This window comes from Zingiber officinale, chromosome 4B (assembly GCF_018446385.1).
Source record: "Zingiber officinale cultivar Zhangliang chromosome 4B, Zo_v1.1, whole genome shotgun sequence".
NCBI classification, from domain to species: Eukaryota; Viridiplantae; Streptophyta; class Magnoliopsida; order Zingiberales; family Zingiberaceae; genus Zingiber; species Zingiber officinale.
This window is the reverse complement of record NC_055993.1, coordinates 41,754,792-41,775,725: the sequence shown is the minus strand read 5'-3', so window position 1 is coordinate 41,775,725 and position 20,934 is coordinate 41,754,792. Positions and strand designations below refer to the sequence as shown.

The 20,934-nt window shown below is 31.8% G+C and overlaps 1 protein-coding gene across 3 annotated transcripts in view; it reads right to left on the bottom strand.

Moving 5' to 3' along the window:
- Nucleotides 1-20,934, bottom strand: part of LOC121974995 (MLO-like protein 9) — a 125,397-nt gene that overhangs the window by 61,486 nt on the left and 42,977 nt on the right. For all 3 annotated transcript variants that reach the window (XM_042526326.1, XM_042526327.1, XM_042526328.1), the window contains exons 9-13: nucleotides 6,252-6,301; nucleotides 6,114-6,154; nucleotides 5,865-6,038; nucleotides 5,705-5,740; nucleotides 5,543-5,610 (exon numbers count right to left, since the gene is read on the bottom strand). In XM_042526326.1, the coding sequence (XP_042382260.1) occupies nucleotides 5,543-5,610; nucleotides 5,705-5,740; nucleotides 5,865-6,038; nucleotides 6,114-6,154; nucleotides 6,252-6,301 (369 nt within the window). The remainder of the gene's footprint in view (nucleotides 1-5,542; nucleotides 5,611-5,704; nucleotides 5,741-5,864; nucleotides 6,039-6,113; nucleotides 6,155-6,251; nucleotides 6,302-20,934) is intronic.

The following is a 20,934-nucleotide window of genomic DNA, read 5'->3' as shown; positions in this document are numbered from 1 at the left end:
CTTTGACAATTGAAGCTCATGGATCTCAACTAAAGGTCGCCTCATTAGCACATGGAAGAAGCACCATGTTCATGCATTGTAAGTCACGACCTCAAAATGAGGAATCCATGAAGTTGAAGCCCGACTTTGTCTTGCTAGAGACCAAAAAAACAAAACTCCCATTCTCATTCATCGTTAGATAAAAATTTTGGCTGAATTCTTTGACGTCTTTATGGTCACACTTGGATAGTTCTAGCCAAGAGGACCTGGTGGTAAAGAAGATATGGATTGTATGAACATTTTGATTGGATTAATCAATTGTATTTTATTTTATTTTTTTAAGAAAAAATATGGTAAATGTGGAATTAAATTCTTTTGTGATCTTCTAAAGTTACATCTAAAATAATAAATAATAATAACTAAATATTAATATTAATAATTTATTTTATTTTATTTTTAAAAAATTAATCAAATATTAAATTAATTTAACGGTAAAAATATCTAATCGGGGTAATAAAGTAAATATTAAATTAGGTTATACACTAAAATCTCCAACCAAACAAGTTTTTATTACATTATCTAGAATTGAACCAAACAACATTAGGTTATGTTGTATTCCCCATAACCTTGGTTATGTGATTACCTAGTAATCACATAACCAAGGTTATAGATGATGACTTGAACCAAACGCACCCTTAGAGTCAAGGGAAAGAAGATTGTGTTGGTGCTATGATAGGAAGGAACCATTCCAATTCTAGGAGAAGGGCATAATAATTCTTCAAATATTCCATTGTTGTAAAAATAAATATATATTAGTATTAGTATTTTGTGCAAAAAATGAGCATAATAATTCTTTATATTGAAATAAATTTTGTAATAATTGATATGTTGAATTCTAACGTGTTGATATATTACGTGAAAATTTTTTAGATCTCATTCTATTAATTTTACAAAACCTACCACATTGTTTCATTATAGATAAATGAGACTATAAATAAGAAATTGCAATTCTAATTGGTTTAATATAACTTTCTAAAATTTTTAATCCATCTTGAATAAATAAATTTTAAACATGACATACACAACGAATATGAAAAAATAAACCGTCAATAATAGGTTGACAAACAAATTTTAAATCATCTATATAAACGGTATTGGAACTAGCATTATCTAATGATATTGAAAATATTTTATGAGTTAAGTTATATTCTTCTAAAATTAAACATAATAATTATGCGATGTTATGAACATTATGTGATTCATCAAAAACTCTATAAGCTAACAATCTTTTTTGGAGGTTCCAAGAGTTATCGATCCAATGGCAAGTCACACCCATATATGAATGTGTTTGTCAATGATCACTCTAAATATCGGAACATAAAAAAAATCATTATCTAATTTACTAAATTCATCAATTAAATTTTTTTTTCCTTGTTTTACTATTTTTTTTAATTGTACGAGTAAGTGTAGTCCTAGAACACGTTTAGCACATGAATTAAGAAATTCTTTACAAAAATCTTCAAATGTGCATTTAGATCCAAAACTAAAAGAAAGATGTTCTACGGAAACAAATTTAGCTAATAATTCTCTTAATTTATTATCCGAATATAAAAATAAACCTTGATAATTGTGTTTAAGAACGGTCGAGTCCATATTCTGTCAGGTGCTTCGTTTCTACATGTCGTTTCAACGACCTATAGCTGCCACTAGCTTGGAATTTGTAGAAAACATTGCAGTGCTTACATTTTGCACACATTTCTCCCGACGGAAGAGTGATCTTCTTAAAATAGTTAGTAAAATAAAAGACGTTAGAGGAGGAAATTCCCGAACCTTAAAAGTAATTGCATCAATACTTCCTTGTATTTCGGGTGTCAGATTTGGAAGGTGCTCGATCTCATCATCAGTGAATTGAATGTTAGGGTCCTGTCCCGCTGATTCATTATTTCCTTTCACTTCCGACCTCGAGATGATGCACCTTCACGACCTCCTTCCATTGTAATTGAAAATTAGAAACGAAAGCGTATAAAGAATAAGAAATTGAGATTAAAAGTAGAGAAGATGTGTGTGAAAATGATGAAATAAGCTCTCTATTCATAGAGTTTGGATAGTAACAGACACTAAATCATAGTCATTGATAAAAAAACGGTCAAATGATCTTAATCGTTGAAAAAATACCCAAAAAAACTCCACCCTCCCCAACGGCTAGGAACCGCCGGTTAACCGACTATTCAAACATAAAAAAATAATAAAAAAAATTGATTGAACCAGCGGTCCGCCGAGTTTTCACCAAAGGAATCGGAACCGGCCTGACAACTTGCTGGGCCGGTTCCGGTTCGACCCGTTGACCCGATTACGAGTCCGGGCCGGGTCCGGGCCAGACCCGGCCCGGGGTCGGGTCTAGATGAATGGTAAATTTGGATTTTAATTGCAGTTGAGATTTATTTTAAAATGATAGTAAATTAGCTTTTAAATATTATATATAATACCATATTTTTTTCTAAAAAATAATTTAAATAAAGTTGAAGTTAAGTTCGTTTCAGTTAGTATCAGAGCAAGGATCTTGTAAGGATTGTGCTTATTGTCGGTTCCGAGAAGCTCAAGGAGTCAAGCCTCAAGTATGTAAATTACTTTTATGAATGTTAAGTTAAAAGGTTAAATATTTTATTGTTATTTTTGAGATTTTTGAAAGTTAAGTTATATTATATTGAATGATTTAAACTTTCATTAATGTCGACCATGATTTTTTTTAGCAAAGTGATTTTTTTCTTAAAATAAGCATATAATAGAAAATATATAAAAAAATAATTGATTATTACTGAATTATCAAATTATTAGAACTATAAAAAAATAAATAGACAAAAATTCACTTAAATTATAATTTTAGTTAAACCTGTCATAACGTAAAAATAATTTTTTTTATAAATAGTCACTAAGTTCATTAAAATTTTACTTAAACTACAATATTAGTTATTATATCATTAAATTTATAATAGTTCTTAAATGTTTATTTTAACCATTAAGGGTCGGTTTTCTTGGATCAATAAGCGGGAGAAAGGAAGAGGAAGTATCTAATCATATTACATTAGTTAGGTGCAATGTTTTGACTGATTCCCTCAAGCCTAGAGTTTATCATTCCATTAATGTGGTTGCTACAGTAGGGCTACATGCCATTGATCCTTAGTTGTTTTAATGGAATTAGGCATAGGGAATAAACGAAGATGAAATTTCAAAGGTTAGCATACAATTTGCAAAAGCAAAGCTTAGCCGACAATCAACAACAAACAAATAGTAAGAGCTTTATATATTGAATTTATTATTGAACAAGATAAGCTTAGATGTAACAAGAGTAACAGCTTTGTACTATGCTTTTATACTTAACCTAGCCAAAACAATTTTATTCTTGCTCTTCAAAATATTAAGTTATATCCAAGAAGAGCACAATATTGATGTAAACTGTGAAGAGTTTGCCCAATCTATATTGATATACTTATAGTTTGTAAATGGCCATCATCATGGTATAAAAATCCTTTTTAGAGCATTTTTGAAATGTCATAGAATTCTTGAGGATGCTTCTCTATGATCATGATACGGGACTTCAAGAATTCACCAATCAGACATACAATAAATAAAATGTTAAGCCTAGTGAAGATGAGGTTGTTTAGCATCTAACTGTTGTCTTATATTTCTTTGGACCTAATAATAACTCTTTTATCCTGATATTAATATATAACATTTGAATCTATGAGAATATCAATTATCTTTATTTTTCACATACCATCCTCCTTGAGCAAGTCAAGTATATACTTCCATTAAGACATTGAGAAACATAGATCTTTCCCCCCTAATTAAATAGTTTTTTTGTTATGAAAGTGTGGCAGGTTGCCAAGATCTTTGAAGTTAACGGTGAAGGTATGCTTTTAGTACTGTGATTCTTAGAGAATCATCACTAGCAATGATGATATCATCCAAATCAACAATAAAAAAGGACGTGCCCTACCGTGATAAGTATAATAAAATATTGAGATTTTTTTATATACTTCTAAACATCCCAAACTAAAGAACAAAGCTGAGTTTATTACGCCCTAAGGAGTCATTTCTTTATATTACACACGAAAGCTATCTTTCATGAGTACCAAATTGAGATATTTGTTGGATATATAATCCTCATATAGATCAGTGTGAGGGAAAACATTTTTAATGTCTAGTTAATGTAATGACCACTAGGATATAGTTGTCAATGTAAGAAAAGGGCAAACCGAAGTAATCTTAGTGATCATAGACAATGTATTGGGAGACTTGAAATTGAATATAGGAAAAAATATAATATTTTAAAATAAGCAACAACTAAACAGTAGTAATTGGGTAGAGTGCAGAAGAAGTGTGGAACTCCATGGTTGTTGATCCATGTGGACTTCTTGTTCAAACAAATAATCACCAAGTTTAACAATACTCCTCCTAAGTTGATGAAACTATATTGTGATAATGAATCTTCCATACACATATCTTTTAAGGTTGATTGTCTCTTTATATAAGAGGACTTACTCAAGGAGATCAAGCTCTTTGTTAGTTATAATGATCAGTTATTAACTATGCCAGTGAGAGAACTTAGCCTTGAGTACTTTTAAAATAAGCTAGAATTTTATAATTTTTAAACCAACTTGAAGAATGTTGAGGACCTAATACTTCGAATCGTTGCTATTTAACTCGGACCTGTTCTAAAAAAGTCGAGGTATTTCGAATTGTTTGTTGACATAGCCAAAGTAAGGGAAACCTCTGAAATGATTTCAATATTGGACCTTGGACATATAATAGTTCCAAATCGAATCTCTTTAGAAAGAAGATATTTTGTCTCATGGTAGCTTGCTCCAGTCCCCTTACGAAACTTTCGTTATTGGGTTAGCCATACACTTCATATGTTTCTAGCGATTCACATGGCATCATCAAATGATATAAGTCTTGGATAAGAATCTACAACGCAGTAGAATGTCTTGATCATCATCTAGGGTTCCTCGAACAATGTGATATCTCACACCGGGTAAATCCTTAACCCTTCCTCCTCTTACTAATACTACAGAATGTTCTTGTAAATTATGGCCAATACCAGGTATATAAGCAGTGATTTCAAATCCAGAGGTTAATCGTACTCTGGCAACTTTACGTAAGGCAGAGTTTGGTTTTTTGGGGGTGATAGTGGAAAAGTTGACAGATAAGTCACCCTTACTGTCACTCTACAGAACCGTACATGATTTTGGGAGTGATAGTGGAAAGTTGAGAGATAAGTCACCCTTACTATCTACAGAACCGTAATATTACAATAATGATTAGTTTCTCAAACTAAAATTGATTCCAAACATTACAGTTTATTTATGATAAGAAAAAGTTACAATTAGGCAATAGTCATGTTGATCACTATATTTATTTAGATGCATAACAGCAAAAACTTTATTATGGCACATTTGATTAGCTTAACAAACTCATCTATATGTTTTTATAATGCAAGGCACAGGTTAATCCTGTCATAAACGAATGAAACAGTTGGAGAGAATCAGGATACGGATCTCACCCAAGACAGAGTCTTGCAATCATGGCGTTACTACTGTCATGGAAACAGGAGTTCAATCCAAACTCGTACTACCACAAGAACTAACAATTGTCAGCTTGAAGAAAACAAGCACATGGGTCATTAAAAAAAATAAAGAAACTGTGAAAGAAAAAATAAACTAACCCATATCCATATAAAATATATTAGCTGGAAAGCATTCTGCAAGAAATAAAATGAATGAGAAATACTCATATGTAATGAATGAAAATAAACAATCAAGACAGGCACGAATTATTTTTCCCCTAGTTGATTTGATCACACTAGAGATGAATTTGAGATCTACCTGGAACAATGTAAAGTGAATTAGAAATAGAATGAACTGAGGGCGTCCAAACCAAAAATGATGATCACTAAGCTGTACAAGAGGAATTCCCTGGACAACCGCATGTCTCTCTTTAATTTCAAGAGCCATCCTAGTGATAATAGCCTGCAACTTAGTTCCCACAGATAAGATTGTCTGCAAAAATGATAATTCCATTAAGTTTGAACAATCAAAATGGCATGTAAAACACACGTGTCAAATGCTTCTTACAATAAGAGGTATGACTGCTATCCAAAATAAGGTATGCCATCCTAGAAGGGAAGGAAGTTCAAGTCACACAGTAATGCTGAACATTTTAAAATTATGAATGAAATGTGAATGCTCCATAGATGTCTTAGAATAACAAACCTTTCACATTCAGAAGCAAAAACATCACTGCTGAAAGCCATAGAAGAGGACTGGTCACCAATAAAGAAAACAAATCATATTATCCACTACAAATCAGATAAATCAAGTAGGAGGGAACTATCAGAAGATACAGATTTCTAGAATCAGGCAAATTACTAACTTTTCTGCTCGAACCAATAAAACCATACACTTTTAACAAAAATATATAATATTAAATTTCTTGCTGCATCATATTGAATGATACTGATTCTATTCATTGAGAAAACATTTCCTTCTTTTGTTAATTTATTCATATAGCTTGCTTGCAAGCAGGTTATTTTGGGCACAACAGTTTTCCTTTGGATACATATACTGCAAATTATAAAATTTTGAGATGTACCAGAGTTTCGATCTTTGACCCAAATAATATGGTTTTAGTATCATATCATGTCGTGTGCCGTTTTCAATACTTGTTTAATTGAATTATTAATAATAATATAATTGATTTTACTTAGTATAAGTTGTATCTTTTAATTAACTTTTTATTGAAATCAGTTATCTATTTAATAATTAATTATATTAACATATTTGTTTTTCTATTTATATTTTTTGATTAATTTGATCACATCAATTTTAAAAAATTTTGCAACCAATTAAATTTTAAATTTTTTTATTCACATATAAATATGGTTTAAAATTTCGAGTTGTATCGGAGTTTCATTTTATAACCGAAACGATACGGTTTCAATACTATATCGTGTCATGCTAATATTTTTTGGTATTTTTTAAATATAAAATATATAAATTAAAAATATTTTTAAAAATAATGATTTTAACCTAAATATTAAAAAAAATTAAAAGTACAAAATATAATAATAAAATAAAAATAATATTTTGAAAAAAAAACTATGGGATCGTAGCGCCCTCATGTGCCTGCTGAGGTCGCGAGATTGCAACGCCCACACAGCCCGTAGAAGTCCTCACGAGATCACAGCGCCCCCAAAAATCCGCAGAGGTCTAGAGAGATCACAATGCCCCGTGACCCCATGAAAGACTCCGCGGGAACCTTTTGCCTCTACAATTGCGGTGAGGTTATCGCAAGATAGCGGTGCCCGTCAAGGTTGCCATGGGATCGTGATAGCCCATGGTCTCAGAGCGGATACAGGTGCTAGGTAACAAGTGAAATGACAAATTCTGTCTGTGTCACCAGACACATACGAAATTTTAAACCATGCTTATAAATTATATGTTTTTTCATTATTTATAAACTAGGATATTTTTTCTTTTGAATTTGATAATATTGTTGCAGTTCCAAATTTGATGGCCCGAAAGACTTTCATTTTTTATAGATGAATATTTTTACAAGTTTCTATAATTGTGTTTGAAATGTTTTCATAAGCATTTGATAAAGTATTTAAACATTAAATATCATTTTGTTTATAGCACAAACATAATTTTGAATGCGTTGGCAAAATTTAAAATTTTATTATCAAATTTTTGTCATTTAAATTTAATTTGATTTTGTTTCAAAATATAATTATTAGGATGAACGAAAAATAAGAGATGCAATATTTTTTAAAAAAATTTAGATGTAAGATATTATATTTCAAGCTTAAATTAGATTTTAAATTTTGTAGTTGAATTTATTTATAAATATAAATTTTTAACTCCACCCATGACGAACCCGTTATAGTCAGTCCCAAGCCCGGATAAAGGAGGAAAGTTACGTTAGGTTGCCAACTAGTATTAAATTATGGCAAATGTTCATGAATAGATCCATTAAATTATTGTGTTAATGCTTAATTGTTGGGCGGAAGGAACGCTCTATAGGTTCCGCCGATAATGTCTCGATAAAGACTAGTACATCTCCAGAAATCAAATGTAATGTTAAATATGCAAAGTTCGCTAACGTATCGGCAATGACCGCTACATCTCTATGAGAACTTGGGTGTCGAGTTAAATAGGCAAAAATTCTCACACCATAGTTTAAATAAGAATATAAATTATAGGAAAACTAATAGTCTAAGATTTGGAACATAGAACATAGAAATCCTGGTAAAACAATGGAAGTAGTAAATACAATTATTAAGAAAAAAATTAGTATTTTGTGTGTATAAGAGACAATGGGTAAGCGAGAAGACAAAGATAATAGAGAACTCGGGTTTTAAGTTATAGTACACAAGAAAGAGTAAAATAAGATATTAAGTGAGTATTTTTTAGATAGTTCATGAAAAGATGAAATTGTAAGAGTAGTTAGAAAGGGAGATAGAATTATAGCTCTGAAGATAGTAGTAACAAAAGAAACTATGAACGTAATTAGCATACTGACATCTTAAGTAGGTTTAGATGAAGATATCAAATCAAGTTTTTGGGACGGCCTAGATGAAGTATTACAAAATATTCTGTTCAATGAAATGATTTTAATAGAAGGCGATCTAAATGAGCATGTCGGAATGAAAAATGAGAAATATGAGAGGGTGCATGGGCATTATGGGTTTGGAATAAGAAATGAAGAAGAAAAAATTATATTGAATTTTGTGATAACATATGACTTTATACTAGCTAATACGTTTTTTTTAAAAAAAGAAGAATATCTTATCACGTTCAAAAGTAGAAATAATAAATCGCAAATTTACTTTCTTATAGTGAAGTAGAAGGATAGAAAGATTTGTAAAGATTGTAATGACATCTTATAGAAAACTTAACTACCCAACATAGGTTAGTAGCATTAGATATACACCTCAATCATAATATTAATAGTAGGAAAATATACACGACTCCTAGAATTAAGGAGTGGAAGTTAAAGGATAGGAAGGAAAACATATTTAAGGAAAAAATATGCCTACAAGAATTAGGTGAAATATACGGTGAATCTAATACAATATGGGATAAGATGGTATCAAAGTTGAAAATAATAATCAAGAGTGTACTCGATAAATCAAAAGAGTATGCACTACCAAGTAAAGAATCTTAGTAGTGAAATAAGAAAGTATAGGAAAAAGTGAAAGAAAAACGAACATCATATAAGGAATTATATATTTGTAAGACCGAGAAAATTTAAAAATATACAATAGCAAAAAAAAGGTTAAAGAAAATAGCGAATGAAGCAAAGAATGAAACTTTTGAACGGTTATATCAAAAATTGGATATAAAAGAAGAGGAAAAAGATATTTTAGAATAGCTAGAGTGAGAAAAAGAACAACAAGAGATCTTATCTAAACAAGATGTATTAAAGATGAATACAATAGGGAACTAGCAAATCATAGAGAAATAAAAGAGCGGTGGAAGAAGTATTTTCATCAACTTTTTAATGAAGGATGACCAACTTAACTTGGATAATTTAAGTAGGTCAAAATGAATATAAAAATTTAAATTTTTATCATTGAATTCAAACTTCAGAAGTACAACAAGCTTTAAATGTGATGCAAAATGTAAAAGTCGTTAGACCAGATAATATTCTGATAGAGGTATGGAAGTGCATAGGGAAATAAGGTATTGAATGTCTTACAAAATTATTTAACATGATATTAAAAATGAAAAAAATATCTAATTAAGTACTCTAGTTCTCGTATATAAAACAAGGGAGATGTATAAAATTGAGCAAACTATAAGGGTCTAAAATAATGAGTCACACTGAAACTTTGGAAAAGAATAATAGAAGAGGTTAAGGAAGGAGACGTGATCGAAAATCAATTTGGGTTCATGCTTGGAAGGTTAACAATAGAAGTTATACATCTTCTCAAGCAACTAATTGAAAAGTATCAAGAGCAAAAGTAAGATCTACACATAGTATTCATTCACTTATAAAAAGAGTCATATAATCTCAAAAGAAATTATATGGAGAATTCTAGAAAAGAGAGGTGTTAGCGTAACATATATTGAACTAATTCAGGGTATGTATGAGAATGTAACGACCAGAGTGAAAACTTTAGGCGGATTAATCAAGCATTTTCAATAAAGATAACGTTACATCAAGGATCAACTCTAAGTCCCTATCTTTTTACACTAATTATGGACGAACTCACTAGACACATTCAAAATACAGTATCGTGGTACATGTTGTTTGCAAATAATATTGTTTTGGCAGATGAGACACGTGAAGAAGTAAATGTTAAAATAGAATCTTGGTGGGAAATACTAAAAGTGAAAGATTTAGACTTAGTAGAGTAAAGACATAATATATAAAATTTAAATTTAATAATATTAGACGTAATGAGATAATTATTAAGATAGGAGATAACGAGTTGTCTAAAACTAAGAGTTTTAAGCATTTAAGATAATTTTTTTGAAAATAATGGAGGAATTGAGAGAGATATCTTACATAGAATTCAAGCAGGATGGTTGAAATAGAAGAGGACGTTGAGTGTTTTATATGATCATAAAGTATCTTTAAAACTTAAAGGTAAGTTCTACAAAATGGCAGTTAGACGTACTATGTTATATGATGTTGAATGTTAGTACTCGAGCACATGAGCAGAAATGAGAGTTGCAAAGATGAGAATGTTAAGGTGGATGTATAGACATATGAAGATTGATAGAATAAGAAATAAGAGCATTAAAGAAAAAGTCGAAGTTGTATCTATTGAGAGAAACTCCGAGAGACACTTTTAAGATGGTACGAACATGTACACGGCTAATAAATGTTCCGACTAAGCAATGTTAAACTATGACAATGCACACATCAAATAAGGAAGAATATCAAAAAAGACTTGGTTAGTGATAATAAAAATAAGATAAAATTTATTTAATTATAGATGATAATATAGTAGGGGATAGTGCCCGATAGTGTAGAAGGATCTATATAGCACCCTAGATGCAGGACCAATCCAACACGACCCCTTAAACTTCAAAAGGAGATAACTTTTGACTCAAAACTTGGAATCGGACTCTTTCGAATCTCACGTTTGCAGAATTCAAAATCTACATTTATTTAAGGGGAACTTGTAATCGCCAAGTTTCAGGCAAAAAGCAATGTTTAGGCTCAAGATTTGATTACTATTTTTAGTAATTTTTATATTTATGGTATTAGGGTAATTTTGGTATTTCTATTAATTATGGGTCTTAATTTGTCTATATCAGCGTCTTATTCTGTTACTTTCTATTTTTGTCAAGAAATTTCCTTTTCTGAAAAGAAGATTGGAATTGAAGTCCATATATTAGGATTTCTTTCCTTTCTTACTCTTAGGGACAGAATTTATATAAACATGTATTTAGTTGTTTGAGATATTAAGCCTCTATTATTGAATAATATTTTATTTTTACAAAAAATCTGAAGGACAATGGTTATCTCTTCTTATCTTCTTCTTAATTCCCCTCTTCTCGTCAGTTCACAAGATGATCACTATCTTGCCCGGTGTCAATTGATATCAGAGCTGACAGTGTCCGATTGAGGAAGTCGAGCGTCAGATCCAATGAAGGGTCATCGTGGTCATGGTTGCAGTTGCAACAACAGACAGGTTCTAATTGAAGAAACCGAGAACCGTAGACATAGCATTCAAAACATGATAGAGATTAAGGATTATGAAGGCAAGTTGTTGAATTAACCTAGCAGATAGTAGCGATGGCGGCGGCACGAAATCTTGAAGGTCAGGAGATTTCAGATCAAGAATCTGAGTCTACCTTCGAGAATCCTTACTACCATCAGACTACAAGCTGGGAGCGTCGTGTTCAGGAGGAGTCTTATGAAGAACTTAGTTTTCGGGTTGAATTGCCTGAATTTTCTAGTACGTTATAAGTAGAGAATTTCGTCGATTGGCTGAATGAAGCAGAGCGGATCTTGGAGTATAAGCAAGTTCCAAATCAGATGAAGGTGAAGCTGATGCCATCGGACTCAAAGGGCGAGCATCAGCATGGTGGGAACAGATGCGGCGTTCATGGGACAAACAAGGCAAGTCCAAAATAGATAATTAAGAGAAGATGAAGAAGCTGAGGGGTCGCTTTCAGCCTTTCGCCTACACTCAAACTTTGTTTTAACGACTTTACTCGTTGAGATAGGACACAAGATCGGTCGACAAATATATCGATGAGTTCCACCAGCTAATTACCCGAAACGACCAATCCAAGACGGAGGAGCAAACGATCGCACGATACTTAGGGGGTTACGTCAACCCTTACAAGATGTCCTTAGCCTTCATTCGTTTTTGATGGTGTCAAAAACCTACCTGTGCACACTAGTTGTTGAAAATTAACATAACCAGAAGCCAGAGGTAATTGGACGACCAAAACAGTGGATCAGATCAACCTCAAGGTTCGCGTTCCATACCATAGCAGCCTTCAAAGGTTAATCCTAATGCTCCTGTTACATGTTATCGTTGACACAAAGCTAACTGATATAAGAAATTGCTAATCAGAAATGCAAAAATCTATTGATCAAGGAAGACATGGAAAAAGAGACCAAAATAATTGGAGACCCAGTGTATGATGCGTCTAACGAGGTGATTTATGGTGACGACCAAGAGACCTTAGTCATTCGTAAGAGTCTATTAACTCCTAAGGGCAATTCATAGGAAAATTGATTAAGAACTAATATTTTTCATATTACCTGCACCATCGCAGATAAAGTCTACAAGATGATCATCAACAGCGCCAATTGTGATAACATAGTATCAGGCTATCCAGAAATTACATATGAAAATGGATAGTCATCCTAAACCATACAAGTTATCCTGGCTGAATAAAGACAGTGAGGTAACATTAGACCGACAATGCTTGTATCTTTTTCAATTAGCAAATATTTTGATTGTAATGTGATGGTCATGGATGCATGTCATATATTATTAGGGCAGCCTTAATAGTATGATCGTAGTGTTGTTTATGATGGACGGAAGAATATATATTGTTTAACCCTGTTTGGTTCGGGGTCATGAGTGATTCCAGTTATATTTGATTCTGCCACGTCGTGAAATGAGGTTATATCCTCGAATCGAAAACCTCAAATCGTAAGGTTTTGGATGATTCCGAGATTAAGTAAATTTTTTCTCAAATATAACCTTCCTTCGTTGTTTATCGGACACTTTTCTTCCCTTTTTTTCGCAAACCCTAGAGCAGCGACAACAGATACTCTTCGAACCGACGGTGGCGGCAGACTTCGGCTTGTCTTCTCCCACTTTGTCTTCTTCGAACCAACGGCGATAGACTTCTCCCTCTTCGTCTTCTTCGAACCGGCAGCAATGACAGACTTCTCCCGCTTCTTCTGCTTCGTCTTCTTCAAATCGCGGTGACAACAAGCTTCTACGTCGGGCCCTTGGAATCATTGGCAGTAAGCTTCTCCATCTCGGTTGGAGTTCAACTGCAAGAGGATCTTGCTTTGGGGTTTTGCCTATTCTGTTTGCATTTTATTGTGAAGTTTTTTGGCGAACTGTTTTCAAGTTATTAGCTAATCTTGAGATCTTCCTCACAATCGAAATTTCATTACATTGCTGCCGATCCTTTTATTTTCTATGTGTTTGCTAAGGGCAACCTTTTTCTCTTCAAAAGCAAAGAATGAATAAACTATGCTTGTATTTGTGTCCAATGGTTGTTACTCTGACCATTTCAAATCTCCATCACCCACCTTTAATTTACTTGCTCATCCCATTCAGCTTTGTGATCTATGCCTAATACATCTTTGTCAATACACTATGTTTGTATTTGTTTTTCTCTTATCAGTTATTGGGATTTTCCACCTTGTTGATTTTCAATTTGGTTCATTGTCCTTTTTATATGATAGGTTGCAATGACTCGATTGTCAGTAAGGCAAGAGATGAAGATGGTTTTTGTATTCATTATACACATGAAGATGATGGAAAAGCAAGATCTTTTGCTTTTATTATTGACAATTGTCTTAACTGTCAAGAGAAGAAATGCTAGGTTCAGAGGAGTATATCATATGGTGATCAACCATTGTGTTGATATAATATTAGGTCTATAAACTTAAATGAGATGGTTTTTCATAGTGATCGACAATGCGTGGATAATTGTAGGATGGATAGAAGGACTTTAGCCAAACTTTGTTATTTGCTAACGACTCATGGACAATTGCAAGGAACCGGAAATATGTCAATTAGTGAACTTGTAATATCTTTTCTTCACATTATTACACATAATATGAAGAATAGGGTCCTAAAACCAAACATTTAGATCCAATGAGACAGTTGGTAGACAATTTCATTTAGTTTTGAACTCCGTTCTAAGGTTACACAATATTTTGCTTGAGAAACCGTAACCAATACCAGAAAATCACACGGATGAGAGGTGGAAATGGTTTAAGGTACAAGTATATAATTTCCATAAATTTGTTTTTAATTATTTTAATGTACGATAAAATTAATTTACTTTTATGATACTTCTTTGAGTGTAGGGTTGTTTGGGAGCATTAGATGGGACTTATATTAATGTCAAAGTCCCAGGAGATGATGAACCTAGGTATCGAACCAGAAAAGGTGAAATTGCAACCAATGTCTTGGTATGCACACAGAACATGCAATTTAGCTATGTCTTACCGGGTTGGGAAGGATCTGCGGATGGTAGAGTCTTAAGAGATGCTATTAGTAGGAGAAATGGCTTGAAGATTCCTCAAGGTAATTAAGTTATAATAGTCATAAAAGAATAGTCACTTGTAATATAGTTAACAAATATTTTGTTTGTATTTCTTTTCTTCTATATATTAATACATGTTCACTTGTAATATTTATAGGTTGTTATTATTTGTGTGATGTTGGTTACATAAATAGGGAAGGATTTTTGACATCATATAGAGGTCGAAGGTACCACTTGGCCGAACGGAGGCAAGGAAACCAACCAACGACAGCCAAAAATTGCATTAAGAGGTGTTTTGACATTTTAAAAGTTAGATGGGCTATATTGAGAGATAAGTCTTTTTATTCATCAAAGACTCAATGTAGGATTATATCTGCTTGTTGTATTCTCCATAATTTCATAAGATCCGAAATGACAATTGATCCGATAGAGACCGAGGTAGGTGTCCTTGAGTCGAATGAAAGTCACGATGATGATGATGACGATGACGATGATGTTAATTTGATAAGGTATTGTGAGACCGGTGTTGCTTGGACATAATGGAGAGACAAGCTTGCAGATGATATGTTCATGAGTTGGCGGTCATTAGTTAATTAATATAGTGTTGTTTCTTGAAATTTTAGTTTCATTTCCATGTATTTGAACTATTTGATTGTGTTGTATTTGAATTTATTATCCATTTGAAAAAATTTGAACAATTTGTTTATCTTTGAACATTTTGTTTATGTTAAACCATTTGATTGTATCTGGGATTTATATATTATCAATTTAAATCAATTAGAATATATGTACCAATGCACAATGATGTATTAGGATTGACTAAACTCAGTTTCCAATGAAGGTTAAAGAAAAAGACTAAAACTGGAAAAAAAGAAGTTGCATTAGTTGACTGCCTAGTTGAGTTGAGCAAAGATTTAACTTGGAAGAGCGAGAATGGTTTTAGAACGGGTACTTGTTGCATTTAGAGAAACTCATGACCGCTAAAGTGTCATCAAGCAATCTGAAGGCTACCCTCATATCGAGTCAAGGTACAAGCTACTGAAGAGGCAAGTCCACGCTATGTAGAGTGATGTTGAGAAATGTATCACTGCATTAAAGGATATGTTTGATGATTGGGTTAAGGTAACTTTTTCCATAATTTCATAAGGTTTTCATTTCTTTGATGATTATGGGTTTTTTTGCTAATAATATATTTATTAGAGTCATCCGAAAGATTGTGCCACAGGAGTTGGTGCAAAACCCCACTGATGCAGTAGAAGAGATCAATTTATGCGATGAAGAAACTGATATATTTGAGTGTGAAATAGATGAACATGCTGAATTTCACAAAGATGAAGAATATGTCAGAGAGGAAACAAAGAAATCTGAGATGGAGACTCAAGATTCAGTTTGTCCATCAAACAACAAGGCAACCACTAGAAAGAAAAAAAAGGAAGTCTGATGATGTTCTAGGTGACTTGGTAGGAGAGATTAGCAAGTATGTCACTGTTATTACAGAGGCGAATGAGGAGATGAAAGGAATTTCCACCTACTTCATGAAACAAACTGAGAATAGTGATAAAAAAATGAGGATATATGATGAGTTAATGGAACTTTCTGATTTTTCTCAACAAGAAATTATGGATGTTGGGGAGTACATTCTCAAGGATGACCACAAGGTTGATAACTTCAATGCATTGCCAAAGGCATTTAGGAGAGAATATGTGATGAAGCAGCTCTCCAAGATCAACCCATATGCGACCAATTAGAAAATGAATTAGATATTTGAATTAAGTCGTTGAATCTTATATTTTGATATGTTTTTGAACAATTATGATATTATTTAAGACAAACTTGTTGGATGAATGTCATTTTGGATTGAACTTATTGGATGATTCCTATTTTGGATAGAATTTGTGTGATGTAGTAATTTATAATTCGAATCTTGTTGTATATTTCTTTATTGTGCTTCTAATTTGGATGTCTTATTTTCTAGTGCTTCATCGTTAAATAGATGATTGCAACTTACTTTGTGTGTTCGTTTAGCTCCTTACAACTCTAACCATCTCAATGGAAAGCTAGTTATTGATTTTGTTGAGAAAAACACAATATAAGCATCAGTCCCTAGCATGCAACACCATTTGAATTCTTCTTCAATTCCTTTTTGTTACAACAATTCATTTTAAATGCAGGATTAAATCAACATTTTCATGGCAAAATACTATTGTGTGTGATTACACACTTTCTTTGGAAGTGCATTAGCTGTTGGACTGTTTTTGGCGAGAATTAGAATTGTAGTATAGCAATTGGAGACAATTCGAATCAATTATGATTTGGAATCTTTGACAATTGAAGCTCATGGATCTCAACTAAAGGTCGCCTCATTAGCACATGGAAGAAGCACCATGTTCATGCATTGTAAGTCACGACCTCAAAATGAGGAATCCATGAAGTTGAAGCCCGACTTTGTCTTGCTAGAGACCAAAAACAAAACTCCCATTCTCATTCATCGTTAGATAAAATTTTGGCTGAATTCTTTGGCGTCTTTACGGTCACACTTGGATAGTTCTAGCCAAGAGGACCTGGTGGTAAAGAAGATATGGATTGTATGAACATTTTGATTGGATTAATCAATTGTATTTTATTTTATTTTTTTAAGAAAAAATATGGTAAATGTGGAATTAAATTCTTTTGTGATCTTCTAAAGTTACATCTAAAATAATAAATAATAATAACTAAATATTAATATTAATAATTTATTTTATTTTATTTTTAAAAAATTAATCAAATATTAAATTAATTTAACGGTAAAAATATCTAATCGGGGTAATAAAGTAAATATTAAATTAGGTTATACACTAAAATCTCCAACCAAACAAGTTTTTATTACATTATCTAGAATTGAACCAAACAACATTAGGTTATGTTGTATTCCCCATAACCTTGGTTATGTGATTACCTAGTAATCACATAACCAAGGTTATAGATGATGACTTTGTTCGGTTGCATGATTAAATACTATTACAATTTCAGAAATAATTCTTCAAATATTCCATTGTTGTAAAAATAAATATATATTAGTATTAGTATTTTGTGCAAAAAATGAGCATAATAATTCTTTATATTGAAATAAATTTTGTAATAATTGATATGTTGAATTCTAACGTGTTGATATATTACGTGAAAATTTTTTAGATCTCATTCTATTAATTTTACAAAACCTACCACATTGTTTCATTATAGATAAATGAGACTATAAATAAGAAATTACAATTCTAATTGGTTTAATATAACTTTCTAAAATTTTTAATCCATCTTGAATAAATAAATTTTAAACATGATATACACAACGAATATAAAAAATAAACCGTCAATAATAGGTTGACAAACAAATTTTAAATCATCTATATAAGCGGTATTGGAACTAGCATTATCTAATGATATTGAAAATATTTTATGAGTTAAGTTATATTCTTCTAAAATAACAATCTTTTTGGAGGTTCAAGAGTTATCGATCGATGGCAGTCACACCCATATATGAATGTGTTTGTCGATGATCACTCTAAATATCGAACGTAAAAAAATCATTATCTAATTTACTAAATTCATCAATTAAATTTTTTTTCCTTGTTTTACTATTTTTTTAATTATGCGAGTAAGTGTAGTCCTAGAACACGTTTAGCACATGAATTAAGATTAGATCCAAAACTAAAAGAAAGATGTTCTACGGAAACAAATTTAGCTAATAATTCTCTTAATTTATTATCCGAATATAAAAATAAACCTTGATAATTGTGTTTAAGAACGGTCGAGTCCATATTCTGTCAGGTGCTTCGTTTCTACATGTCGTTTCAACGACCTATAGCTGCCACTAGCTTGGAATTTGTAGAAAACATTGCAGTGCTTACATTTTGCACACATTTCTCCCGACGGAAGAGTGATCTTCTTAAAATAGTTAGTAAAATAAAAGACGTTAGAGGAGGAAATTCCCGAACCTTAAAAGTAATTGCATCAATACTTCCTTGTATTTCGGGTGTCAGATTTGGAAGGTGCTCGATCTCATCATCAGTGAATTGAATGTTAGGGTCCTGTCCCGCTGATTCATTATTTCCTTTCACTTCCGACCTCGAGATGATGCACCTTCACGACCTCCTTCCATTGTAATTGAAAATTAGAAACGAAAGCGTATAAAGAATAAGAAATTGAGATTAAAAGTAGAGAAGATGTGTGTGAAAATGATGAAATAAGCTCTCTATTCATAGAGTTTGGATAATAATGGATACTAAATCATAGTCATTGATAAAAAGCGGTCAAATGATCTTAATCGTTGAAAAATACCCAAAAAACTCCCCATTCCGGTTAGAACCGTTGACCCGATTACGAGTTTGGGCCGGGTCCGGGCCAGACCCGGCCCGTGGGTCTAGATGAATGGTAAATTTGGATTTTAATTGCAGTTGAGATTTATTTTAAAATGATAGTAAATTAGCTTTTAAATATTATATATAATACCATATTTTTTTCTAAAAAATAATTTAAATAAAGTTGAAGTTAAGTTCGTTTCAGTTAGTATCAGAGCAAGGATCTTGTAAGGATTGTGCTTATTGTCGGTTCCGAGAAGCTCAAGGAGTCAAGCCTCAAGTATGTAAATTACTTTTATGAATGTTAAGTTAAAAGGTTAAATATTTTATTGTTATTTTTGAGATTTTTGAAAGTTAAGTTATATTATATTGAATGATTTAAACTTTCATTAATGTCGACCATGATTTTTTTTAGCAAAGTGATTTTTTTCTTAAAATAAGCATATAATAGAAAATATATAAAAAAATAATTGATTATTACTGAATTATCTAATTATTATAACTATAAAAAAATAAATAGACAAAAATACACTTAAATTATAATTTTAGTTAAACCTGTCATAACGTAAAAATAGTTTTTTTTATAAATAGTCACTAAGTTCATTAAAATTTTACTTAAAGTACAATATTAGTTATTATATCATTAAATTTATAATAGTTCTTAAATGTTTATTTTAAACCATTAAGGGTCGGTTTTCTTGGATCAATAAGTGGGAGAAAGGAAGAGGAAGTAACTAATCATATTACATTAGTTAGGTGCAATGTTTTGACCGATTCCCTCAAGCCTAGAGTTCATCATTCCATTAATGTGGTTGCTACAGTACGGCTACATGCCATTGATCCTTAGTTGTTTTAATGGAATTAGGCGTAGGGAATAAACGAAGATGAAATTTCAAAGGTTAGCATACAATTTGCAAAAGCAAAGGTTAGAGACAATTGCAACAAACCAAACCAACCACAATTTCCCTTAGGTGGGTTAGTAAGAGCTTTATATATTGAATTTATTATTGAACAAGATAAGCTTAGATGTAACAAGAGTAACAGCTTTGTACTATGCTTTTATACTTAACCTAGCCAAAACAATTTTATTCTTGCTCTTCAAAATATTAAGTTATATCCAAGAAGAGCACAATATTGATGTAAACTGTGAAGAGTTTGCCCAATCTATATTGATATACTTATAGTTTGTAAATGGCCATCATCATGGTATAAAAATCCTTTTTAGAGCATTTTTGAAATGTCATAGAATTCTTGAGGATGCTTCTCTATGATCATGATACGGGACTTCAAGAATTCACCAATCAGACATACAATAAATAAAATGTTAAGCCTAGTGAAGATGAGGTTGTTTAGCATCTAACTGTTGTCTTATATTTCTTTGGACCTAATAATAACTCTTTTATCCTGATATTAATATATAACATTTGAATCTATGAGAATATCAATTATCTTTATTTTTCACATACCATCCTCCTTGAGCAAGGCAAGTATATACTTCCATTAAGATATTGAGAAACATAGATCTTTCCCCCTAATTAAATAGTTTTTTTGTTATGAAAGTGTGGCGGGTTGCCAAGATCTTTGAAGTTAACGGTGAAGGTATGCTTTTAATCTTGTGATTCTTAGAGAATCATCACTAGCAATGATGATATCATCCAAATCAACAATAAAAAAGGACGTGCCCTACCGTGATAAGTATAATAAAATATTGAGATTTTTTTATATACTTCTAAACATCCCAAACTAAAGAACAAAGCTGAGTTTATTACGCCCTAAGGAGTCATTTCTTTATATTACACACGAAAGCTATCTTTCATGAGTACCAAATTGAGATATTTGTTGGATATATA